Below are 23,988 nucleotides of genomic sequence, written 5' to 3' on the forward strand. Positions count from 1 at the left end.
ATATTACATACTACTTAAATATTTTTATAAATCAACTTATATGAATTTTTTTATCCATATATATATATATATATATATATATATATTAAGAAAAATATAAATTTATTTTGTATGAAATATTTTTTAATGAATTTATAAAAAATTAAATTAAATGAAAATTTCAAAAATATTAATAAAAAATTCATATGTTTGACTGACAAAAATTAATTTCTTTTCTTATTCTTCTACATAAATTCAAATATAATTGTATTAAAATAATTTTACATAAATAATTATAAGATAAAGATAAAAATTTATTAAGATTCATTAAAAAAGTTATTTATATAAATAAAATACCTTCCTAATTTTGTAAATAATATAAATCATGAAGGTATTTTTATAAAATTTTATTTAAAATTATATTATAATAAAAATTTAATTAAGTAGACTTTAAATACAAGTAAGACCAAAAATTTTATATTTATATAAACTCTAGAATTATATAGACAATTAAATTTTAAGTCCTAAAAATTTTAAATTTATATAAACTCTAAAATTAAATTAAATATTAAAAAATATAATTACAAATACTATAAATAATGAAGGGCAATTTAGTTAAAGCCAATGTTCTCCCTATCACACATTTATATATTATATAGATTATGGTTCAAAACCCATAAAATCATACCTAATCCAACTAATAAATACATCAATAGCAATAAAATTAAACCTCTTTCTTTAACTCTATCTATGGTATAGATTTGTGCATCTATTTTTCCAAATCTTTGTAGCACATCAACAATCACATATCTTGCACGTTCTTGAAGAGGAAGATCAGAGCACATGAAGTCCCCCCACATTCTGAGTGTCTGCATTAAGATAAACAACCCAAGTCTTAACAAGATTTTCTTCAAAAGGAAAAAAAAAAAAATAATAATAAAAAAAAAAAAAAAAAAAAAAATAACGTTACCCCATAATCCATGGGCTTGATAAATAATCTTGTCCCTGGATTTGCATCAGTCCGAGATGTCCTTAATGAGGCCATCTCACCATAATTACAAATGGGAATAGTGAGTTGATTAGATGCTGTCGCCATTGGAATGGAGGTAAGTTATGGTGTCAGCAAACAAAGTAATCTCATCTCAAGAAGACCGTGGGAGGGTCTGGCCCCCCAGGTTTCTGCTTTCTTTTCCATGTTAGGTGTTATTTTAGGAAAAGAAGGCACATGGATAAAACACTTGCCAAGTAGAATGGACATGATCACTCTTCATCAAGAAGCAAGAATGCATATAAGGGGAAAAAAGAAGGCACATGTTGCTTTTTGTCAAGGTCTTATTGGATAAAACACAAACCAGAGTGAAAATGATCACTCTTAATCAAGAAGCAATAATGCATATAAAGGAAAAAAAAGTCGGTTAAAAGTTACCTCCAACATCCAATTGATAGCTTGGAGAATCATATAGTTTCTGGCAAGTGCCGTCCACTCCGCACACTTGAATAATGAAGTTGAGACTACTAGTGCTTGAGGGAATGGACAGATCATCAACATAAAAAGCTTCAACATATGCTACTCCAATATACTCCTGAATCCCTTTAACTCTTTCACCTGAATTTCTAGAAGCAGTTTTCTCTAGCTTCTCGACATAAATATTGTACTTGGAAGATTGAAAATTACTTCCATCCATCAACTTCCAAGTGATTTTAACACTAAGGTTCTTGGAACCCTGAGAACCTGAACTCCACTCAATATACTGACCCTCTACTAGCCATGAACTAGATGCAGGAAAAACCAGATTATCTATAGAAGTCTTGATTGTAATATGACCAAGCACAGCAAAATACTCGGATGGACTCTGAACTAATGTATCATTATGTCTATCTGATTTGTTTTCTAATCTTAGCTTGCCAATTTGAGGCTTTGGCCTGTAACAAACAGCATGGATTTCTGTCAATATGTATCCATTCATTTCAATGCTACTCTCCTGTATGACCCATTCTGGAGCCATTTCTTGCCTGTAAACCCTTTGTGGCACAATCACTTTACTGAACTTTTTTGATAATTCATTATTTTCCCAAGGTGCAATAAGTACTGATGTTCTTTCATTCAGGGTGGAAGATAACTGAAGAGATAGGCCAAGCATAGAACCTGCATCTGATTTTACCTGCATTGCAGTTCGGGCTTTTATATGTAACCGGAATTGAATTACTGGTTTTAAGAAAAGGAGTAGAAAACTAGTAATGAGCTTTGACTTAGTGACCCTGGGCTGTGAGGTTTCAATTTTGAACACCAGTTGAAGCCTAATCAACCAAAAAATAAAACAAAGAAAAAAAAAAAGGAGTAGAAGACATGAAACAAGGAGAGACAGCTTACAGAATATGCCATGTGGAGAGGCAATTCCCCTAGAAACAGCTTTCCCTTAAATAGTCTTGCTGTAAAATCATTGTTGTCTTTCAGAGTTCCTTTAAATGTGATGTTTACTCCTCCTCTATAAGATGCTTCCTTAAAACTACCATTTGCAGATATATCATACATGTTTAATTCAGATAACTGTATTCCAATAGTTATAAAACTATAATATCAAGGTCTATCAAACTGTTTAGTGGAAATGGTTTTGTATAGAATGCCATATTTCAACTGAACAGAAGATACATATCACTATTACACGTACTCGACAAGAACTTGAATGGAATCTGTAGTTGGATTGTCTTTATATTCAAGAAAAGGCTGCCACAAGAAAAAAAAAGAATGATTGAATGATCTCAGCATTAAAATTTGGTTAATTATGGCATGCTAAATGAAAACAAGGAAGAAAAATTTTGCCTACATTTTCAACCAAATGCTCACAATTTGTCAGGAGAAAAATTAATTCAACATGATGTTAGATCTAAGATGCACACACCTGAATGCCTTGGGAAGATATATTATTCCAAGGAGCACTTGAGACTTGCCCTCCTTCAACAGAAATATGATATCCATGGCCCTGAATAATATCAAACACTTTCATATTGCCTCATTCTCCTTTTCGTATCCTCAAAATGATCAATTGCAACAAAAATGAAAAAGAACAGGAAAAAGAGTTCATGCCAGTATCTTTATTTTATGAATAATAAGAAAGTAAAGAGAATAGTGTCGACCTGATCAAAGTTTGAGTAGAAGGGTAATGAATTAGGATAAGATTTTACTACTCCCCATGATCTTTCGACTAGGCCCCACCACCTGCAAAACATTGAAGCAAATAATAAAGTTCCCACTAACGATTGTCTTGAGATTTATAGGATACTGCTTAAACAATTAAACATCTATTATGGCTATGAGAATAGATGTTGAATAAGATCAGTTTAAATAGAGGGGAGAATAAAAAAAGAGACGGAGAGAGGAGGGGAGGGGGGGTGGGGGGTGGGGATGTGTGATAGTTTCAAAGATATCTAATCAGGTTACATAGTTTATTTCAATATTCAGTTTTAATTCACAGAAACCTTCTCAAGATTTCTATGCTTCCATGCCTTTAGGTTCAAAGAAATGAACTGCAAGTGAATGGCAGGTTTCTGTGCTTTTCTACTAACAATAATGGTGCAAGATAGCTCAAATGAGATGCTGTCTGAAGATTTTTTAACAATCTTTCAGTGTAGCAGATCTTACCCACAAATAAGTACAATTCAAACCCTTGAAAGAAAATTGACAACCAAGAAGGTAATTAACTGAAAACTTCAAGGATTTAGTGAATTTTAAAATAACCAAAAAAGGCTTCTAAGCTCAGAGAAAAGAAAAAATACGATGTGTGTCACCAAAGAAAAAGAGTCAAATAATTACAAATCTTGGAAAAAGGATGCTGTAAACAATGCTTTTTTCACAGCCTCTATTTACAACACAATATACCATATCTCTCGACAAAGAGAGTAGTTCTACAAAGAGTAGGGGTACAAAGCATCTATTCTAGAAAAGGCACAATCACTGGCAGTAATAATAAAGCTGCCCCCATATCCTACAGCAATGCAATCATATAAGAGGCTGTATCTACATTGATCAGTACAAACATACGACAGTATCTGTTAATATCCAAATATATAGACTTTGTACATTGAAGGTAAAGAATAATCACAAAACCCTTATCAAATCCAGGAAAAAGGCACTAAGAAAAACTTAAGATGAAGAGTCAGAATTCATAAAATCAGAGCAACATAGGCAGCACTAACACAGAATCCAAATTTGTCCAAAGCAAAATTGATGATTAATCAATTGTGGATGCATTTCTCATTAGCTATACAACTTTTAAGGGAGACTTAGAGGACAAAGATTGAATCAGAAACTATAAAACTGTAGCCACATCAAAGGTAAACTTATAATATTCATATAATATTGAAAAAAGTGACATCTGCATTACCGATTTTGAGCAGTCCGAAAATCAGGCGCTTCTTTAGTCTCGTAGAGCCACCCAGGAGCAAAGATGGCTGCGGACATATTATCATTCTTTAGCACCTCAAGTGCCACATTTGTCTGATGTCCAAACAGTTATTACAATTTATTAGAAGGAGAAGGGAGGAAAGCTCCAAACAAGTGCTAATGTAGTGTAAAGAAGTGCTAAAATCAACAACAAAATATCTTGTGCCTAATGAGGGAATAATTCATGGATATGAACTTCAAATTTCTTTCACTGTTCATTACTCATATCATTGTAGAATATATTATTACAACTGTAAGTGCTGTTGAAACACAGGAATGACAGACAAATTGGCTTATGAATTAGTCCACTAAATATGGCTAAAATTTTAATTTGGTCAAACCAGTCCTCTATATGCTGGTGAAATGAGACATGACGGGTCATTATGGTGGTGGACCAATTGGCAACGTCAAAGTTTTTAAAACTAATTGGACGTCAGATGATAATTCATAGCTAATTTGGCCTTTATTTTGTTGAAATATATGACACATATGATTCAACACAATGCAGATGTGGTTATTTTATCTTTATAGCACATAGCATGACTCATGTCAACAGGGACCATATAGAATGGAAACTATTACCATTTACCATTGTATCTCCTAACAGTTGTGTCCAGAATACTATTAATCTACAGAAAAAATTCCTACAGAAATGTTGAGGGTGTCACCAACTGTTTCAGAAGGAAGAAAAATGAAACTAGGTCCCAGTCATTTGATGGCTGCTTTACAAGGTGATTCCATGTGACAAGGAATTAGGTGAATGTTCAAAAAGATCAGTGAACTTGAAAAATAATCAGGTTCTGCTGGAAATCAGATGGAAGGTCTAACTAAAAGCTCAGTTTACAGCCCTCACCCTCAGAAAACTAAGCACAGACAAACGGCCTATTACTCAGAAGAAATGAAGGAAGCACTATCAAGGCAGCACATGCAACACGATTAACTCTCCAGATCACATCCATATCAGGAAATAATGATGTTAAATTCTGACTTGCATATGCTTAGAAGTCTCATATGTCTTATGAGTTCTTGTGTTTACACCACTATAACACTCCTATTATTTTTAAGTAACATATTTCCCCCCAATTCTTCATTGAGTAAACACATAAATGATATATGATGCCTAATGCAGTTTAGCTTCCTCTAATGCAGAAATTAATTATTTCTCAAGTGATGACCAGATTTGTTTTTTAATTCCTTATTAATGAAATCAACCAACAATCATGACCACTTCAAGGAAGACAAACTACCATGCTTTTGGGGGGGTGGGGGGGGGGGGGGGGGAAGGGGGGGTGGTGGTCGGGGTTGGGGCGTGGACACGAGAAATTTGTGTGCACAATTCTTATCAGGATGATGAAAACCAACCTAAAGATATAGAGTTTATAAGTTGTAACAATGAAGATTAACAAGCAAACATGATTCAAGAGATCCATACATTCCATTGTCCACCACCATAAGTATTCCTTCCAAATACATCTATTCCCATGTAGACATCAAACTTTCTAGCACCAGCAACAGCAGCTGAAAGTTCTGGATAGTTTCTCTGAACAGAAATATGATAAACTAGCTTACCTGAAAAATGGAATAAATAATTCCACTTTTACATGGAAGAAAATTACAAAAACGAGGATCCAGTACCTTCCACGTGTAGTTTACAAATATGCCATCACATAAATCAAAGAAAGGTTTATTTTTTTGACTTAGTTGGTCTTGCCACTCAAGCTTTCCATCTATTGTAATAGCATCATACCTGCAAAGTGACAGTAATCATGACAGTAACTATTCCAATATAATTTCAGAATGCCCCGCAGTTTGCAAGAATGTGGTATTTCTGAAGCTCACCAAATTACTAAAGATCCAGGCAATGAGCTATGCATAGTCTGGGTTAGATGACTGACAAATTCTTTCAGATTAGGAATTTGCTCCACTTCCAAATTAATCTCCATATTGATCTGCAAAACGGTGATTCCTATAAGCATGTGCTATTGATACTCCCATAAAACATGGAAAAAGAAAGAAAAACACATCGCATATCCCTTTCACTTTTCAGCAGGAAAAGCTTACAAGATGCCGCCAATCATAAAAGCATTACTTATTCTATCATTTCTTTGTATTCCATTATCACTGTCAAAATTCAAAGGAAGTGAAACATTACTCTTGTCTAAGCAGGAAAATTTAGAATGACAATACTCAGCACTAATCACCATTGTTACCTCTACAAAAGAAAATTTTGATTTAAACAAATCTTCTTGTTCCTTTCCTGTTATTATCTTAACAATTTAGCTGCTAGACATAGAGCATAATGCCAAAAAAGCATAGCCAAAACCCGTTTAGCTTGGACTAGGTTTAGTTGAGCGAGTTTTCTTAATCTGTTACTTTCAACTCCCTATACTTAGGGGTGGTTTTGAGTGGTTTGATTATTGAAAATTCAACGACAAATACCATAAATAGTGCAGAGTCCATTGAATATTCGTGCACTACATGTGCATAAATGTTAAATTTATCTTACAATCGTATTATGAAATGCATTATGAGTGCACTAGAAGTGACACTCTCACTTGTCAAGATAAGTCATTCACAATGAAATTCCCGTAAAACTTAGGGAAGTACTGGTCAAATATAAACTCAGACTGGAAGCATCTAGACTTAAGATTAGAAAAACTACATACCAGCCATCCATCAAAGCCCAAAGCAACAGCAAGCTCAGCCAAACGCTCAGCGTACATTCGAGCAGACTCCTCTGTTTCAAGCAATTTATCACAAATACGCCTCCCGTCATCCCACTCTGTAATGAAAGTCCCCAACACCTGACACCCAGTTGGCAGTTGGCACCAGAATCAAGAAACAATTCTACATACATTAATTCCTTCACCCACAAACCATTACACCAGTGAAGAAAATTTCTTTTTTCCCCTTCTTCAAGAATTGCTTAATTCAAATACTAAAAGGGTAAATTATACATATGGTACCTCAACTTATGTAGGTAACACTAAAACATTTAGAATAGTACCTTAACACCGTGTCTATGAGCTGTATTGGTCCAGCATGGAGGAGGCAAGGTAACCAAATAATGGGAGAAGTAAACAAAAACATCAATCAAATACCAATGCCAAATAGCGTAAGCTTCAGGGTTGGACCCACCCTGGACCCACTTATCATCCCCATAACCTCCTTGCATATCATGGCAAACAAGAAGTCTAGGCCTGTTGGGCAAGGAAAGAGCTGAGCTTGGAAGAGAAACAGACGATTTGTTAAATGGGTAGTGAAAAGAATCAAAGTAAGCTCGAGACTCGAGCTCTTCCAAGGTCTTGATTGGATAAGAGACAGGAGTGGACGGCTCTGATGGGTCAAACGGAGTAGGAACAACGGCAGAGGATTGTTGCTGAAGATCATTGGATTGAGACATGGTAGGAAAGATGAAGAAAGATTGGATTTTTTTTTTTTTTTGGCTGATTAGCGTGAGGAAGTTGTATAGAGAGAGCGAGAGAGCAAGATTCGAACGGTTTATGTAGGCGCGAAGCATTTGCTTATGGATGCGGCTATCATGTGATACGGAGCTTAACGACTTCCAATCCACATACAACCCATCATTCAGAATCAGAACCAGATCGATCTAAATTGGACCGAAATCAAATTAATCCACACTTGGCTTGAACGGTAAATAAACCAGACAAAAACAAAATTGGAACCATTTGGTCCAATTCCAGGCCTAACCATACTTTTTCATTTAAAAAATTAAAAAAAAATAATAAAAAAAAAGAATCATTAAATATGAACTGAGTAGGATCAAACCGTATTGAATCAAATCTGAATTCAAAACTTGAATAGAATCTTTAGGATTCAAGGGCTAGTTCAAGTTCACCTTTTTTGATGAACTGTGAATTGCTTATTCTAGACCGGTTCAAACTGAAATTTACCAACAAAGGAGTCTAATTCAATCAATTATTTGTATTTCATTTATTTATTAAATATATTTTAATTAATTTTTATATAATTTAATATAAAATATTTAATTTAATAATTATTAAATTAATTTTTATATAAATTATTATAATTTTATTAAAGGTATGTCTTATCATTAAATTATTTGTGTGCATGTGTATGGGTTTGAAAAAAATAAAAAAAATTTTCATGTGATGCCAAGTTTATATTAGATGCCAACTTGATGGTTGAAGTAGTCAACAAAGACTGCCAATCGGTGCTCATATCTATGAGCTGGAAAAATTATGTTTCCATGTGAACGTATCTTTTAAAAAGTTATTCATTGCTTAGCATATGTTTTAGTAAAAATAAATAAATAAATAAATAAATAAAGAGACAAATATTAGTCTTATAAATATTAATTTTTAATAAAAAAAAATTAAATGTTAGAAGAATAATAATTATTTTTTATTAATTTTATATCAAACTAATAATTACTTTTTATTAATTCTATATCAGACATATTTTAGAGTGATAATTTTTATTAATAATTTATATTTTAAAATTTTAATAATTTTATAAAATATTTAAATTTTATTTATTTAAAATATAATTATTGCAGTCAATGAAAATTTTTTATAAGTGTATACCTGCAAAATATAAAATAAATAGGTCATAGGTTCATCGAGTATGAATTCGGTGTTCAAATTAGAGTTAGTATGAGATAATATTATATTTGATTATTTAATGAGAAAAAACATAATATGATCTCTTTATATAGAATATAAATAATGATTGATTATGGTAAATCAATTATGTAATTATAAGGATATTATTAACTAGCATAATTATAAGATTATATTTTTATTTATAGTGCATATTTATAGGGATTGTTACAATCCTACCAATATTGCTATATCATTAATATCCTCTTTGAGTATAAATTTTAGGTTTGTTGTACTTAAATAATAAAGTTTTAACTGTCACCTTATAAATTTTGGAGTGTAAACTACTACCTTGAACTTGATAATGTCGAATTATCATCTTAGTTAAATTTTCACCTTCCATTTACTTATCCTGATTTTAGGTGGGCTTACACTTTCATTTATTGAACCCAGTCGACTATTACTTTAAATAGGCTAAGCACTTTTATTTTTTAGCCCTAACGGACTATCGTCATGGATGGACTAAGATCCTCACTTTATTTAGTCTGGTAGACTATATTCATAGATGGGCTAAGCACATTTTATTTTATTTAGCCTGACAGACTATTGCCTTTGATGAGTTAATTATTCTTTGTTTTAGCCTAGTAGACAATCGTTATAGATAGATTATGCATTATTTTTTTTATCTATAAAAATAATGTCTTATGCAAATATTTTTGTGAAAGATAATTCTATATAATATATATTACGAATTTGCTTAATAGTTTCATCAAATAACATGATTAATAAAGTGTATATTGCACATCTAACAACTAACAAACGGATGACAATTTTATAATAATAAACTGATGACACCATTAAATACAATATCAAAATATCCAATTGCTCATCAAATACAAATAACGTAAAAAAAATCATCAAAATTATAAATAATATGATTTTTATATTGATTTATTTATTTTTTAAATGACAAATCTTTAAAAAATAAAATATAAAAATATAGCCTGAAGCACATAACTTATATCATACTTAATAAATTTATAAATATTATTGTGAGAAAATATATTTTATATTTAATTAATTATTTATATAAATAAATTAATACTTAACATGTAAAATTTAAATAAAACATAAATATTATTATTTAAATTTAAATTCATTCTAAATTTGATTATAAACTACCTAATCCTATGATATTAGAATTCGGTTAAACCTCAGTAAATATCTGATGGGCTTCAACCCTACCCACGTTGAGGAGGCTTCCAGACTTGAATTTTAAACCATGTTCACAGTGGATAAAGAGAGGGGCATATGGAACTTTAAGCTTTGTCCTTGATCATTCTTCCTTTTTGAGTAAAATTTTCATAACTTTAAAACCCTTTTCATAGATATGGGTCACAACCCTTTATTAAGCAAAATATATTAATTAGAAAATATTAAAAAATAATTTAAAATTAACTTTAATAAATTTTAATTATGAGAATATTTAATTATAAAATAATTTTTTTATTTTAGCTCTTTTTGAAAATTATACAATAGTCTTGGTATACTATATCACTAGGTAATGTGATACACTCATCCAATAATAATACGACACATCATGATAGAAAAAATATTTTATTTTTATAATAAATTTCTGACTCACTTTTTTATAATTAACGTGTTATTATCTATTTAGTCTGGTACACCAAATTATACCTATAACCTGATCCATTAAGATTACACAATAATTTTTTAATTTTTTTAACAATATACAAAATAGTTTTTTTTTAAAAGCAGTTTTAGTTCTCAAACGTTAATGTCAAATAAACACTTTGTTAACATTTAAAAAAAATATTTTTCTCAACAATAACGTCAAATAAGTCATTCAAAATAAGTATAAAAATAATTTAGATATCTACGTTTTGTTAATTCAAAATAGGTATTAAGGCAGATTATTCTTAGCTAATAGAAGATTAAATTTTAGGCAATGTTCCTGAATTTAGGGTATTATAATATTAACGCTTAAATTTCAATTTATAACATAAAACAATTAAAACAATATACGGCTTAAAATTTCTCGCTCCCCTCTTTTGCCTCTTACATCCTCTCTCTTTTTTATCTTCTGTGGCAAAAAGTTTACAATTTCACATAAACAGGAACTCTTTATGCAAGAGGAACATATTAACAGTGATCCAGAGTTTACAATTTCACATAATCCAGTTCTAGTGTGTACTGTTTATGAGCATAATACCTTACCAGTACGTTTTCATACCGTTGTGATTCAAAACCCATAAAATCATGCTCAATACTACTAAAGACATCAACAGCAACCTTCTTTCAATGGTATGGAGTTGTGTATCCATTTTGCCAAATCTTCGTAGCATATCAACAAACACATATCTTGCACGTTCTTGAAGAGGACGATCATACCCCATTAAGTCCCCCAATAATCTAGGTGTCTGCATACGGATAAACAATCCCAAGTCTCAACAAAATTTTGAAAATGAAATCATCAAATTGCCAAAAAAAAAAAAAAAAAAAAAATACCCCATAATCCTTGAGCCTGATAAATAATCTTCTCCCTGGATTTGCATTAGTCCAAGACGTCCTTGATGAGGTCATCTCACCATAATTACGAATAGGAATAGTGACATGATTAGATGCTGTTGCCATTGCAATGGCGTTAAGTTAATGGTGTTAGCAAACTAAGTATCCTATCTCAAGAAGACCTTGGGAGGGTTTGGCCCCCCAGGTCTCTTATTCATCAAGAAGCAAGAATGCATTAAGAGGAAAAACTAAGTTATTTACCTTCAACATCCAATTGATAGTAGGGAGAATCATCCAGTTTCTGGCTAGCACCATCTACTCCACACACTTGAATAATGAACTTGAGAGTAGTAGTGGTTGAAGGAATGGAAAGATCATAAACGTAGAAAGCTTCAACATATGCTACCCCAATATACTCCTGAATCCCTTCAACTCTTCCACCTGAATTTCCTACGGTAGTTTTTGCTAGCTTCTCGACATAAATATTGTACTTGGAAGATTGAAAATTACTTCCATCCTTCAACTTCCAAGCGATTTTAACACTAAGGCTCTTGGAACCCTGAGAACCTGAACTCCACTTGATATACTGACCCTCAACAAGCCATGAACTTGATGGAGGAAAAACTGGGTTATCTTTAGAAGTCTTGATTGTGATGTGACCAAGCACTGCAAAATACTCTGATGGACCCTGAGCTAATTTATCATTATGTCCATCTGATTTGTGTTCTAAGCTTAGCTTGCCAATTTCAGGCTTTGGCCTGTAACATACAGCATGAATTTCTGTCAAAGTGTATCCATTCATTTCAATGCTACTCTCTTGTATGACCCATCCTGGAGCCAATTCTTGCTTGTTAACCCTATTTGGTACAATCACTTGGCTGAACTTGTTTGATAATTGATTAGTTTCCCAAGGTGCAATAAGAACTGATATTCTTTCATTCAGGGTGGAAGAGAACTGAAGAGATAGGCCAAGCAGAGAGCCTCCATCTGATTGTACCTGCATTACAGTTCAGGCCTTTTTACTTAAATGAAACTGAATTACATCTTTTAAGAAAAGGAGCAGAAGACTACTGATGAGCTTTGACTCAGTAATACTGCAGTTATCTCTAGAGCTGACGGGTTGCGATTTTGAACCCTAGTTGAAGCCTAATCAACCAAAAAAAGAGAGAGTAGATGACATGAAACAAGGAGAGGCAGCTTACAGAATATGTCATGTGGAGAGGCAATTCACCTAGAAGCAGCTTTCCCTGAAACAGTCTTGCTGTAAAATCATTGTGGTCTTTCAAAGTTCCTTTAAATGTGATGTTTACACCTCCGCTATAAGACGCTTCCTTAAAACTACCATTTGTAGATAGATCATATATGTTTATTTCAGATAATTCTATTCCAATAATAACTATATGATACAGAAAATTAGTATTCTATAAAACTACAATATCAAGGTCTATCAAACTGTTTACTGGAAATGGCTTTTTGTAGAATGTCATATTTCAACTAAACAGAAGATACAAATCTCAAGGACACTTACTCGACAAGAACCTGAATGGAATCTGGAGTTGGATTGTCTTTATATTCAAGAAAAGGCTGCCACAAGCACCAAAAAAGGATAATATAATGATCCCAGCATGAAAATTTGGCTAATTATGGCATGCTAAACGAAAACAAGGAAGAAAAATTTTTGCCTACATTTTCGCCAAAACGCACACATGTTGACAGGGGAAAAGAAATGAATTCAACATGATGACAGATCTAATTTGCACACACCTGAAAGCCTTGGGAAGATATATTATTCCAAGGAGCATTTGAGACTTGCCCTCCTTCAACAGAAATATGATAGCCATGGCCCTGAATAATATTAAACACTTTCATATTACCTCATTCTCCTTTTATTATCCTCTAATGACAAATTGCAACAAAAATTGAGCATCTTCTGATAACAAAATACTTTTTTTCCCCCAAATAGAAGGTAAGAAAGTATAATAAGAAAATTTGATGAGAAAGCAAAGAGACTAGTTTCCACCTGATCAAAGTTTGAGTAGAAGGGTAATGAATTAGGATAAAATTTTACTACTCCCCATGATTTTTCGACAAGGCCCCACCATCTGCAAAACATTGAAGCAAATAATGAAGTTCCCATTAACAATTTTTTTAACATTTATAGTATGCTGCTTAAACAATTAAAAAAAGAAAATAAAAGGGGAAGTAATACTCATAATTTCAAAGATATCTAATCAGGTTACATAGTTTAATGCAATGTTCAACTAATTCATAGAAACCTTCTCAGGATTTCAATGCTTCCAAGCCCTTGGTTTCAAAGGAATGAACATCTAAGTGAATGGCAGGGTTCTGTGCGTTTTTTTACTAACAATAATTGCGCAAGAACGCTCAAATGAGATGCTGTCTGAAGAATTATAAAAATCTTACTGTATGAAAATTTTGCAGAAAGAGAGAAAAGGATTACTTATTTTGAGCAGTTTGAAAATCAGGTGGTTGCTTCGTCTCATAGACCCATCCAGGGGCAAATAATACAGCTGATACATCATCTTTCTTACACACGTCAAGCGCAACGTTCGTCTGATGTTCAAATAGTTCTTGTAAAAACATATGAATTTAACAAAAGCTAAACAAACCTTGTTCATTAACATAATCTAAATGAGATCACATTTGACATGTAAATTTTTTTTGGACTATCTTCTACGTAGGTTGAATGTAATAAGAATTGTATTAGAGATAAGATATTAAACTCAGGATTTATGTAGCACTCACATTCCATTCTCCACCACCATAAGTACCCCTTCCAAATACGTCTATTCCCATGTAAACATCGTATTTTCTATCACCAGCAACGGCTGCTGAGAGTTTTGGATAGTCTTCCTGTAGGGAAAGCAAGGGAATTTATATGCAAGAAAAATGAAAAAAATTTAACCAACTTTCATATGGGAGAAAAAAAAAATTAGAATACAATACCTGCCACCAATAGTTTGCAAATATCCCATCACAGATATCAAAGAAAGGTTTATTCCTTTCATTCAGCTGATTTTGATATGAAAGTTCTCCTGTGATTGTGACACTATCATACCTGCATTTTAACAATGATCAATATGTATTAACTAAAACTAAAGATGGTTTATCAAAATGAATAAACTCAAGTAACTAAAGCATGTGATATTAAATTTTTTATGAGACTCACCATATTACCAAAGATCCAGGCACTGAGGAGTGCATGGTCTGGGTTAGATGGCTGATAAATTCTTTCAAATTAGGAATCTGTGACGGGTCTAAGCTAACCTCTATATTCATCTGCAAGTAGCAAATCCTTGTCAACCATAAAAAATGAATGCGATTAGTGAGAATCTTATTAACACAATTTAGAAGGAAATGGTTCCCCTGAAACCAACTCATTTCCACTCTTAATATCTTAGAAGTCACTGAATATTCTCTATATTACCATTATCTACTAGCTTAATTATGTGTCATAGAACTTTAGACCTGTTCCAAGACAGAATACAAGATTGAAATGCTTGCATAATTCATAAACTATGTACCAGCCATCCATCAAAGCCCAAATCAGCAGCAAGTTCTGCCAACCTCTCAGCATACATTTGAGCAGACTCTTTAGTTGCAAGCAATTTATTGCAAGTCTCTATCCCATCAGACCCTTCTGTGATGAAAGTCCCTAACACCTTGAGATTCCCATGGCACAAACAAAAATGTCAAAAGATTAAACTTTTTAAGTAATTTTGTGTGGTGACATGGATTAATGGGCTATTAGCCCAAATGGCATAAAAACTCATTCCATGTAAGTACTCAAAACAGAACAAGATACTCAAAAATACCTTAACCCCATGTCTATGAGCTGTGTTAGTCCAACAAGGAGGAGGCAAGGTGACCAAATTATGAGAAAAGTACACAAAAATATCAATCAAATACCAATGCCAAATTGCATAAGCACTCTCGTTCTTCCCTCCTTGAACCCACTTATCATCCACATAACCTCCTTGCATATCATGGCAAACAAGAATCCTAGGCCTGTCATCTAAAACAGAGCTTTTAAGAGGAACAGAGGACTTGTTAAAAGGGTAGTGAAAAGACTTGAAGTAAGCTCGAGACTCGAGTTCTTGGATGGTTTTCAAGGGGTAGGAGATGGGAATAGAGGGCTGTAATGGATCAAATGGAGGAGGGTCAAGTGTAGATAATAAAGCTTCATTGGTTAGAGACATGATGATGAGGAGACAAGAGGGTTATAGCCCGTGGAAATTACAAAGATAGAGAGATCAAGAGCAGGTGACACACACACTACATATATATATGTATGTAACATTGATAATGGCGATTTTACTATGAGAGTTTGATAGTGAGATTGGAAGATGAGACGAAGGTGCACGGCTGTTTTGACAGGCATATTTGTTTTGGTCCGTTTGGTTCTCCGCAATCAATGTTTGGTGGAAAACGCCAAAAGGAGAGAGTAGACTTTGAAAGTTGACGACGTTTATTTTTTTTTTTTTAATAATTTTTATCATCACCCATATTGCCGGCCAAAGACTGCAAGAGTCCTCTTTTGGAAGACTATGAACAATACGCTTCAACCACACCAATTCATACGGCTGCAATAAAGTCAATGGTGTAGTTGGACGCTATTTGCTTATTTTTGTGTAAATTCTTTAACATTAGTTTTCTCCATTACTAGCTCCTAGCTCCTACACTTCACATTTCGTAAGAGGATACAAAATTTCTCGTTATACTAATTGTTGACTTGACATTTTGCGCAGATTCTTGGCTTTTGCTGTTGACTTCCAGACTCGCAGGTTTCTTCATTACAAAGACTGGACCTTTATGCACTCTGAAGATTAATATGATCATGAAATATGATCAAGGCATGGCAACAAGAAAAGCTAATTCTTAAAATAATTCCTGTGTGCAACCCACTTCAGTGGGAGAAAAAAAGTTCAACGGTTTATAAACACATGGGCTCAACCCTTAAAATAATTTAGGTGAACTATTTTGGACCTAATGATTTGGGACTTTAAAGTTATTTGGATCAGTTGAGCGGTTAATAGCTTTATTTTACTTGGTGATGGCTTCCCTCCACCTTCCAATTTCATTGGAAAAATATCGCCTGCAATTGAAATCACAATGAAGTTTTATTTCCTTCTTAATATATAAACTAAATATAACAAAGATCCATTTAGTTTGCATATTAAAATTTAATTCCATGCATTTAAACCTTATATTAGTATAAGCATTTCAGACTCTCAAATAATAAAGGTGGAAAAATGCTTAAACCAAGATGATTAAACAAACTTAAACATAAAACAAAAAAAAAAGAAGGCAAACTTCATCTCAGACACCATAGAAAAACCATTGGGAAACAAGGGTTTTTCACTTATTGACCTAATGCTAAGTGGTACTGCTAGTAAAGGAACATGATCACTCTTCATCAAGAAGCAAGAATAAGTTATTGACCTTCAACATCCAATTTATAGTATGGAGAATCATCTAGTTTTTGGCAAGCGCCATCTACTCCACACACTTGAATAATGAACTTGACACTAGTAGTGCTTGAGGGAATGGAAAGATTATCAACATAAAAAGCTTCAACATATGCTACTCCAATATACTCCTGAGTCCCTTCAACTCTTCCACCTGAATTTCCAGCAGCAGTTTTCACTAGCTTCTCAACATAAATATTGTACTTGGAAGATTGAAAATTACTTCCATCCTCCAACTTCCAAGTGATTTTAACACTCAGGTTGTTGGAACCCTGAGAACCTGGACTCCACTTAATATACTGACCCTCAACTAGCCATGAACTAGATGCAGGAAAAACTGGATTATCTTTAAAAGTCTTGACTGTGATATGACCAAGCGCTGCAAAATACTCGGATGGATTCTGAGCTAATGTAATGTTATGTCCATCTGATTTGTTTTCTAATCTTAGCTTGCCAATTTCAGGCTTTGGCTTGTAACATACAGCATGGATTTCTGTCAATGTTTGTCCATTCATTTCAATGATACTCTCCTGTATGACCCATCCTGGAGCCATTTCTTGTCTTTTAACATGTGGCACAATCACTTTGCTGAACATGTTTGATAATTGATTAGTTCCCCAAGGTGCAATAAGTACTGATGATGTTCTTTCATTCAGGGTGGAAGAGAACTGAAGAGATAGGCCAAGCATAGAACCTCCATCTGATTTTACCTGCATTACAGTTGATTGAAGACTTTACAGGTAAGCGAAATTGATTCACAGCTTCTAAGAAAAAGAGTAGAAGACTACTGATGAGCTTTGACCTAGTGATACTAGAGTTATCTTCAGGGCAGCGATGTTTCAATTTTAAGCCCCACTTAAAACCTAATCAAACCAAAAACAAAACAAAGGGGAGAAAAAAAGAGTAGAAGGCATGAAGCAAGGAGAGACAGCTTACAGAATATGTTATGCGGAGAGGCAATTCACCTAGAAGCAATTTTCCCTGAAATAGTCTTGCTGTCAAGTCATTGTTGTCTTCCAGAGTTCCTTTAAATGTGATGTTTACTCCTCCGCTATAAGATGCTTCCTTAAAACTACCATTTGCAGATATATCATATGTGTTTAATTCAGATAATTGTATTCCAATAATAACTATATGATACAGAAAATTAGTATTCTATAAAACTGCAATATCAAGGTCTATCAAACTGTTCACTGGAAACGGCTTGTATGGAGTGCCATAGTTCAACTGAACAGAAGATTCATATCACTACTACACTTACTCGACAAGAACTTGAATAGAATCTGGAGTTGAATTGTCTTTATATTCAAGAAAAGGCTGCCACAAGCACCAGAAACGAAGAAAAAAGAAAAAGAAAGAAAGAATGATCTAATGATCCCAGCATGAAAATTTGAATAGTTATGGAATGCTAAATGGAAAAGGAAAAAGAAAATTGCATACATTTTCACCAAAATGCACACGAGTTGACAAGGGGAAAAAATGAATTCTACATGGTGACAGATCTAATTTGTGCATACCTGAAAGCCTTGGGAAGATATATTATTCCAAGGAGCATTGGAGACTTGCCCTCCTTCAACAGAAATATGATAGCCATGACCCTAAATAATATCGAACAATTTCATATTACCTCCTTTTGTTATACAGATAATGACTAATTGCAAAAAAATTGAATATCTTCTGATAACCACACACACACACACACACACACACACACACATAAAAGAAGAGAGGGTTCGAGGCAGCAGCTTCAGTCGATACTTATAAGTATCATAAGAGTAGCTTCCACCTGATCAAAGTTTGAGTAGAATGGCAGTGAATTAGGATAAAATTTTACTACTCTCCATGATTTTCAAAAAGGCCCCACCACCTGCAAAACAATGAAGCAAATAATGAAGTTCCCAATAACAATTGTTTTAAGATTTATAGGATAGTGCTTAAACAATTAAACATCTATTATGGCAATGAGAACAGATATTGAACAAGATCAGTTCAAATAGAGGGAAAAAGGAAAAAAAAGAAATAGAAGTAATACTCATAGTTTCAAAGATATCAAATCAGGTTACATAGTTTATTTAAATGTTCAGTTAATTCGCTGAAACCTTCTCAAGATTTCAACGCTTCCAAGCCCCTAGGTTCCAAGAAATGAACTGCTAACTGAATGGCAGGGTTCTGTGCATTTTTTACTAACAATAATGGTGCAAAAAAGCTCAAATGAGATGCTGTCTGAAGAATTATAACAATATTACTGTATGAAAATTTTGATGAAAGAGAGAAATGCATTACTTATTTTGAGCAGTTTGAAAATCAGGTGCCTGCTTGGTCTCGTAGACCCATCCAGGGGCAAATAATGCAGCTGATACATCATCTTTCTTACACACGTCGAGTGCAATGTTCGTCTGAAGTTCAAATTGTTCTTGTAAAAACATAAGAATTTGATAAAAGCTAAACAAACATCGTTCATTAACACAATCTAAATGAGCTCACATTCAATATGTAAATTGATTTTTGGACTATCTTCTACATAGGTTGAATGTAATAAAATCATATTAATGTAGCACTCACATTCCATTTTCCACCACCATAAGTACCCCTTCCAAATACATCTATTCCCATGTAGACATCGAATTTTCTATCACCAGCAACAGCTGCTGAGAGTTTTGGATAGTCTTCCTGCAGGGAAAGCAAGAGACTTATATGCCAGAAAAATGAAAAACAGAAAAAGTGAAACCAATCTTCATATGGGAGAAAAAAAAAAGGAGAGAAAATTAGAATACAATACATTCCACCAATAGTTTGTAAATATCCCATCACAGATATCAAAGAAAGGTTTATTCTTTTCATTCAGCTGATTTTGATATGAAAGTTTTCCTGTGATTGCCACACTATCATACCTGCAAATGAACAATGATCAATATGTATTAAACAAAACTAAAGATGGTTCATCAAGATGAATAAACTAAAGTAATTAAAACACGTGTTACTGAATGTTTGACAAGACTCACCATATTACTAAAGATCCAGGCACTGAGGAGTGCATAATCTGGGTTAGATGGCTGACAAATTCTGTCAAATTTGGAATCTGTGCCGTGTCTAAGCTAACCTCTATATTCAACTGCAAGTGGCAAATTAGCAGTCAGACATTCATGTCAACCTTAAAAAGTGAAAACATTTAATGAGAATCTTACTAACATAACTTAGAAGGAAATTGTTCCTCTGAAACTGACTCAGTTCCACTCTTAAATTGTTATACATCACTGAATATTCTCCATCTTACCATTATCTACTAGCTCTATTATGTGTCATAGAACTTTAGAGCTATTCGAAGACAGAATATAAGATTGAAATGCTTGCATAATTCATAAACTATGTACCAGCCATCCATCAAAGCCCAAATCAACAGCAAGTTCTCTCAACCTCTCAGCATACATTTGAGCAGACTCTTTAGTTGCAAGCAATTTATTGCAAGTCTGTCTCCCATCAATCCCTTCTGTGATGAAAGTCCCTAACACCTTCAGATTCCAATGGCACAAACAAAAAATGTCAAAAGATTAAACTTCTAAGTAATTTTGTATGGTTTGACATGGATTAATGGGCTTTTAGCCCAAATGGCATAAAAACTCATTACATGTAAGTACTCAAAACAGAACAAGACACTCAAACATACCTTAACCCCATGTCTATGAGCTGTGTTAGTCCAACAAGGAGGAGGCAAGGTGACCAAATTATGAGAAAAGTACACAAAAATATCAATCAAATACCAATGCCAAATTGCATAAGCACTCTCATTATTCCCTCCCTGGACCCACTTATCATCCACATAACCTCCTTGCATATCATGGCACACAAGAATTCTAGGCCTGTTATCTAAAACAGAGCTTTTAAGAGGAACGGAGGACTTGTTAAAAGGGTAGTGAAAGGAATTGAAGTAAGCTTGATACTCGAGTTCTTGGAGGGTTTTCAAAGGGTAGGAGATGGGAATAGAGGGCTGTAATGGATCAAATGGAGGAGGGTCAAGTGTGGATAGAGCTTCATTTCTTGGAAACATGATAAGGAGACAAGTAGGTTATGGGAAGAGCAAATTACAAAGGTAGAGAGACCAAAAGCAGGTGATCTATATATAAGGAGAGAAGTGGCTGTGAACATTGACAATGGAAGATGCGACGAAGGTGAACAGCTATTCTTATATGCATATTCTTAAATGCTTTATCCACACCAATTCATGTGGTTGTAATATAGTCAATGATGTAGTTAGGCATTAATTGCTTAGTTTTGCGAAAATTCTTGAATGATTGGTTTCTCTGTCACTAGTTCATAGTTTTTATGTTTTGTAAGAAGATACAGAAATTTCTCGTTATCTTAATTGTTGACGTGATGTTATGTGCTAATTCTTGGCTTATTAATTATTTATTTTTCTTATCATCACCCATATTGAAAGGCAAAGATGCAAGAGACCTCTCTTGGATTATGAACAATTTTAACCACACCAATTCATGCTGCAGAGTACTCAATAGTATAGTTGGACATTAATTGCTTATTTTCATGCAAATTATGTGCAGATCACTGGCTTATTAATTGTTTATTTTTCTTATCATCACCCAGATTACAAGGCAAAGACCTTCTCTGGGACTATGAACAATACTCCACACCAATTTATATGGCTCTGTTATAGTCAATGGTGTTGTTGGACATTCATTGCTTATTTTTGTGCAAATTCTTGAATAGTTGTTTTCTCAATCACTAGTTCACATACTTTATGTTTTGTAAGATGATGCAAAAATTTCATGTTATATTAATTATTGACTTGACATTATGTGCAGATTCTTAACTTATTAATTATTTATTTTTCTTATCATTACTCAGATTGTAAGGCAAAGACTGTAACAGACCTCTCCTGGACTATGAATAATATGCTTTAAACACACCAAGTCATACGGCTACAATATAAATATAGTCAAAGGTGTAGTTGGACATTAATTGCTTAATTTTGTGCAAATTCTTGAATGGTTGTTTCCTCAATCACTAGCTCATACACTTTATGTTTTGCAAGATGATGCAAAAATTTCTCAATATATATTAATTTTTGAACTCCGCCTAGGTAGTTTGCGCTTAGCCGTCCCAAACCCGGATAAAGGAGGAGGGTTGCGGTAGGTGACAACCAGCGTAAAAATTTCGTCACACCCTTATGATATGGATTCAAATGATATAAACGTTGGGGCGTCCTCTGCTAACGACGCGTTACATCAGAGCCTGGATGTAGTGAGAAATATGTAAGGGTGCAGGGCGTTCATCGAAAGCGACACGCCATGTAGGCGCTCGGGTGTGGTGTTAAGTGAGCAAGGGTTCCCACATCATGGACAGGTGTGGGTAAAGAAGTTAGTCCATAGGACAGATAGGAGAACAGATAGTGGAACAGAATATAAGATAGACATAGAAAATAACAGAAGATATCATAGAAGGAGACCAATTAGGAAGGAGCAGGATAGGAGGATCAGAGTCGGCACTTGGAATGTTGGATCACTTACAGGAAAATTAATGGAGCTTGTCGATACCTTGAAAAGGAGAAGGGTGAATATTGCTTGCATTCAGGAGACTAAATGGGTAGGAGAGAAAAGTAAGGAAGTGGGTAATTTAGGGTACAAACTGTGGTTTATCGGAAAGGAGAGAAACAAGAACGGAGTGGGCATAATCATAGACAGGACATTGAAAGACGCAGTAATAGCTATGAAAAGAGTAAGAGATAGAATTATACTAGTAAAGCTAGTACTAGAAGGAGAAATAATAAATATAGTTAGTGCTTATGCCCCACAAATAGGACTAGACAGTGTGAGTAAATAAAAGTTTTGGGAAGATATGAATGATTTAATGCAAAGCCTACCGAATGAAGAGAATGTTTTCATTGGTGGATATTTGAATGGACATGTAAGAAGTGATAGACAAGGTTATGAGAATGTTCATGGAGGTTTTGGTTTTGGCAGTCGAAATGAGGAGGGAAAAAGCATCCTGGATTTTGCTATGGCATACGACCTAATACTAGCAAATACCTACTGTATAAAAAGAGAGTCACATTTAGTGACTTTCAAAAGTGGGCAATATAGAAGCTAAATCGACTTCCTCTTAACCAGGAAGACAAATAGAGTTTTATGCAAGGATTGCAAGGTCATTCCAGGAGAGGCTTTAACAAGTCAACATCGGTTGGTAGTCTTGGATGTCAAGTTTAGGAACAATTCAAGTAAGGTCAGAAGAAATAGTGTAGCTCGAACAAAGTGGTGGGAGTTCAAAGGAGTAAAGCAAGTGAAGTTCAAAAATGAGCTTCTCGAGTCTGAAGTATGAAAGCTGGGTACGGAGGCTAATGATATGTGGATACAGATGGCATCAAAGATTAGAGAAGTAGCTAGAAAAGTACTTGGAGAGTCTAAAGGACATGAACCACCCTCAAAAGAGAGATGGTGGTGGAATGAAGAAGTACAAAAGGCAGTGAAGAGAAAAAGGGAATGATATAAGAAATTACCTAAATGTGATAATAATGAGGCATATGAATAGTACAAGATAACAAAGAAAGAGGCAAAAAAGGCAGTTAGTCAAGCAAGAGTACAGGCCTTTGAAAAGTTATATGAGAAACTTGGAACTAAAGAAGGGAAGAAAGATATTTATAGATTAGCAAGGAGGAGAGAAAGGAAATGTTAAGATCTTAATCAAGTTAGGTGCATTAAGGATAAAGAAGGAAAAATGTTGGTGAAAGATGAGGACATTAAAGAAAGATGGAGAAATTATTTTAATAATCTCTTTAATAATAGTCAAAATGGTAATAGCGTGAATATAGACTATAGAGCAATAGAAAAGAATGTGAATTATACTAGAAGGATTAGATCTTTAGAAGTAAAGGAAGCACTTAAGAGAATGCAAGTGAGTAAAGCCTGTGGACTAGATGAAATACCAATTGAAGTGTGGAAGTGTTTGGGAGATATGG

At 33.7% G+C, this 23,988-nt stretch overlaps 3 protein-coding genes across 7 annotated transcripts; all 3 read right to left on the reverse strand.

Moving 5' to 3' along the window:
• Positions 1-547: 547 nt before the first annotated feature.
• On the reverse strand, positions 548-8,013 carry LOC110645531 (cytosolic endo-beta-N-acetylglucosaminidase 1). Of its 4 annotated transcripts, none has more exons than XM_021798737.2 (13): positions 7,428-8,013; positions 7,087-7,224; positions 6,260-6,369; positions 6,056-6,167; positions 5,853-5,960; positions 4,362-4,474; positions 3,115-3,196; positions 2,880-2,960; positions 2,649-2,704; positions 2,351-2,486; positions 1,406-2,141; positions 950-1,065; positions 548-848 (listed from the first exon to the last, which is right to left on the reverse strand). In XM_021798737.2, exons 1-13 carry the CDS (start codon positions 7,938-7,940, stop codon positions 624-626), a joined length of 2,526 nt encoding a protein of 841 aa, XP_021654429.2. In that variant the 5' UTR covers positions 7,941-8,013; the 3' UTR covers positions 548-623. The 4 variants fall into 4 exon arrangements, with proteins under 4 accessions (XP_021654429.2, XP_021654430.2, XP_057989749.1 ...); XM_021798740.2 differs by having other exon boundaries at positions 708-848; positions 950-1,024; positions 7,428-8,008; XM_021798738.2 differs by lacking the exon at positions 950-1,065 and having other exon boundaries at positions 7,428-8,001.
• Positions 8,014-11,127: 3,114 nt separating this feature from the next.
• LOC110645532 (cytosolic endo-beta-N-acetylglucosaminidase 1) lies at positions 11,128-15,962 on the reverse strand. Of its 2 annotated transcripts, XM_021798741.2 has the most exons (13): positions 15,369-15,962; positions 15,078-15,215; positions 14,723-14,832; positions 14,500-14,611; positions 14,299-14,406; positions 13,994-14,106; positions 13,553-13,634; positions 13,297-13,377; positions 13,061-13,116; positions 12,735-12,870; positions 11,794-12,529; positions 11,533-11,648; positions 11,128-11,444 (listed from the first exon to the last, which is right to left on the reverse strand). In XM_021798741.2, exons 1-13 carry the CDS (start codon positions 15,750-15,752, stop codon positions 11,238-11,240), a joined length of 2,379 nt encoding a protein of 792 aa, XP_021654433.2. In that variant the 5' UTR covers positions 15,753-15,962; the 3' UTR covers positions 11,128-11,237. The 2 variants fall into 2 exon arrangements, with proteins under 2 accessions (XP_021654433.2, XP_021654434.2); XM_021798742.2 differs by lacking the exon at positions 11,533-11,648 and having other exon boundaries at positions 11,301-11,444.
• An 827-nt stretch (positions 15,963-16,789) lies between these two features.
• On the reverse strand, positions 16,790-21,208 carry LOC110645533 (cytosolic endo-beta-N-acetylglucosaminidase 1). The gene is given in 12 exon segments (XM_021798743.2): positions 16,790-17,731; positions 17,958-18,093; positions 18,283-18,338; positions 18,539-18,619; positions 18,808-18,866; positions 18,869-18,888; positions 19,305-19,417; positions 19,584-19,691; positions 19,801-19,912; positions 20,024-20,133; positions 20,393-20,530; positions 20,686-21,208. Coding segments are annotated over 12 exon segments (2,058 nt in total). The 5' UTR covers positions 21,067-21,208; the 3' UTR covers positions 16,790-16,987.
• Positions 21,209-23,988: the final 2,780 nt, after the last annotated feature.

The sequence above is a fragment of the Hevea brasiliensis genome, chromosome 14 (assembly GCF_030052815.1).
Source record: "Hevea brasiliensis isolate MT/VB/25A 57/8 chromosome 14, ASM3005281v1, whole genome shotgun sequence".
In the NCBI taxonomy this organism is placed as follows: Eukaryota; Viridiplantae; Streptophyta; class Magnoliopsida; order Malpighiales; family Euphorbiaceae; genus Hevea; species Hevea brasiliensis.

Excerpts from the sequence above, each read along its gene's own strand:
- LOC110645531 (XM_021798737.2), bottom strand. The coding sequence starts at position 7,940 with ATGCTTCGCGCCTACATAAACCGTTCGAATCTTGCTCTCTCGCTCTCT. Across the intron at positions 3,197-4,361 it reads TTTCGGACTGCTCAAAATCG|GTGGTGGGGCCTAGTCGAAA; the intron begins GTAATGCAGATG and ends AATGTTTTGCAG. Across the intron at positions 2,142-2,350 it reads CTCTCCACATGGCATATTCT|GTAAAATCAGATGCAGGTTC; the intron begins GTAAGCTGTCTC and ends ACTGCAATGCAG.
- LOC110645532 (XM_021798741.2), bottom strand. The coding sequence starts at position 15,752 with ATGTCTCTAACCAATGAAGCTTTATTATCTACACTTGACCCTCCTCCA. Across the intron at positions 14,107-14,298 it reads ATGGTGGTGGAGAATGGAAT|ACGAACGTTGCGCTTGACGT; the intron begins GTGAGTGCTACA and ends TTTGAACATCAG. Across the intron at positions 13,378-13,552 it reads TCTACTCAAACTTTGATCAG|GGCCATGGCTATCATATTTC; the intron begins GTGGAAACTAGT and ends AATATTATTCAG.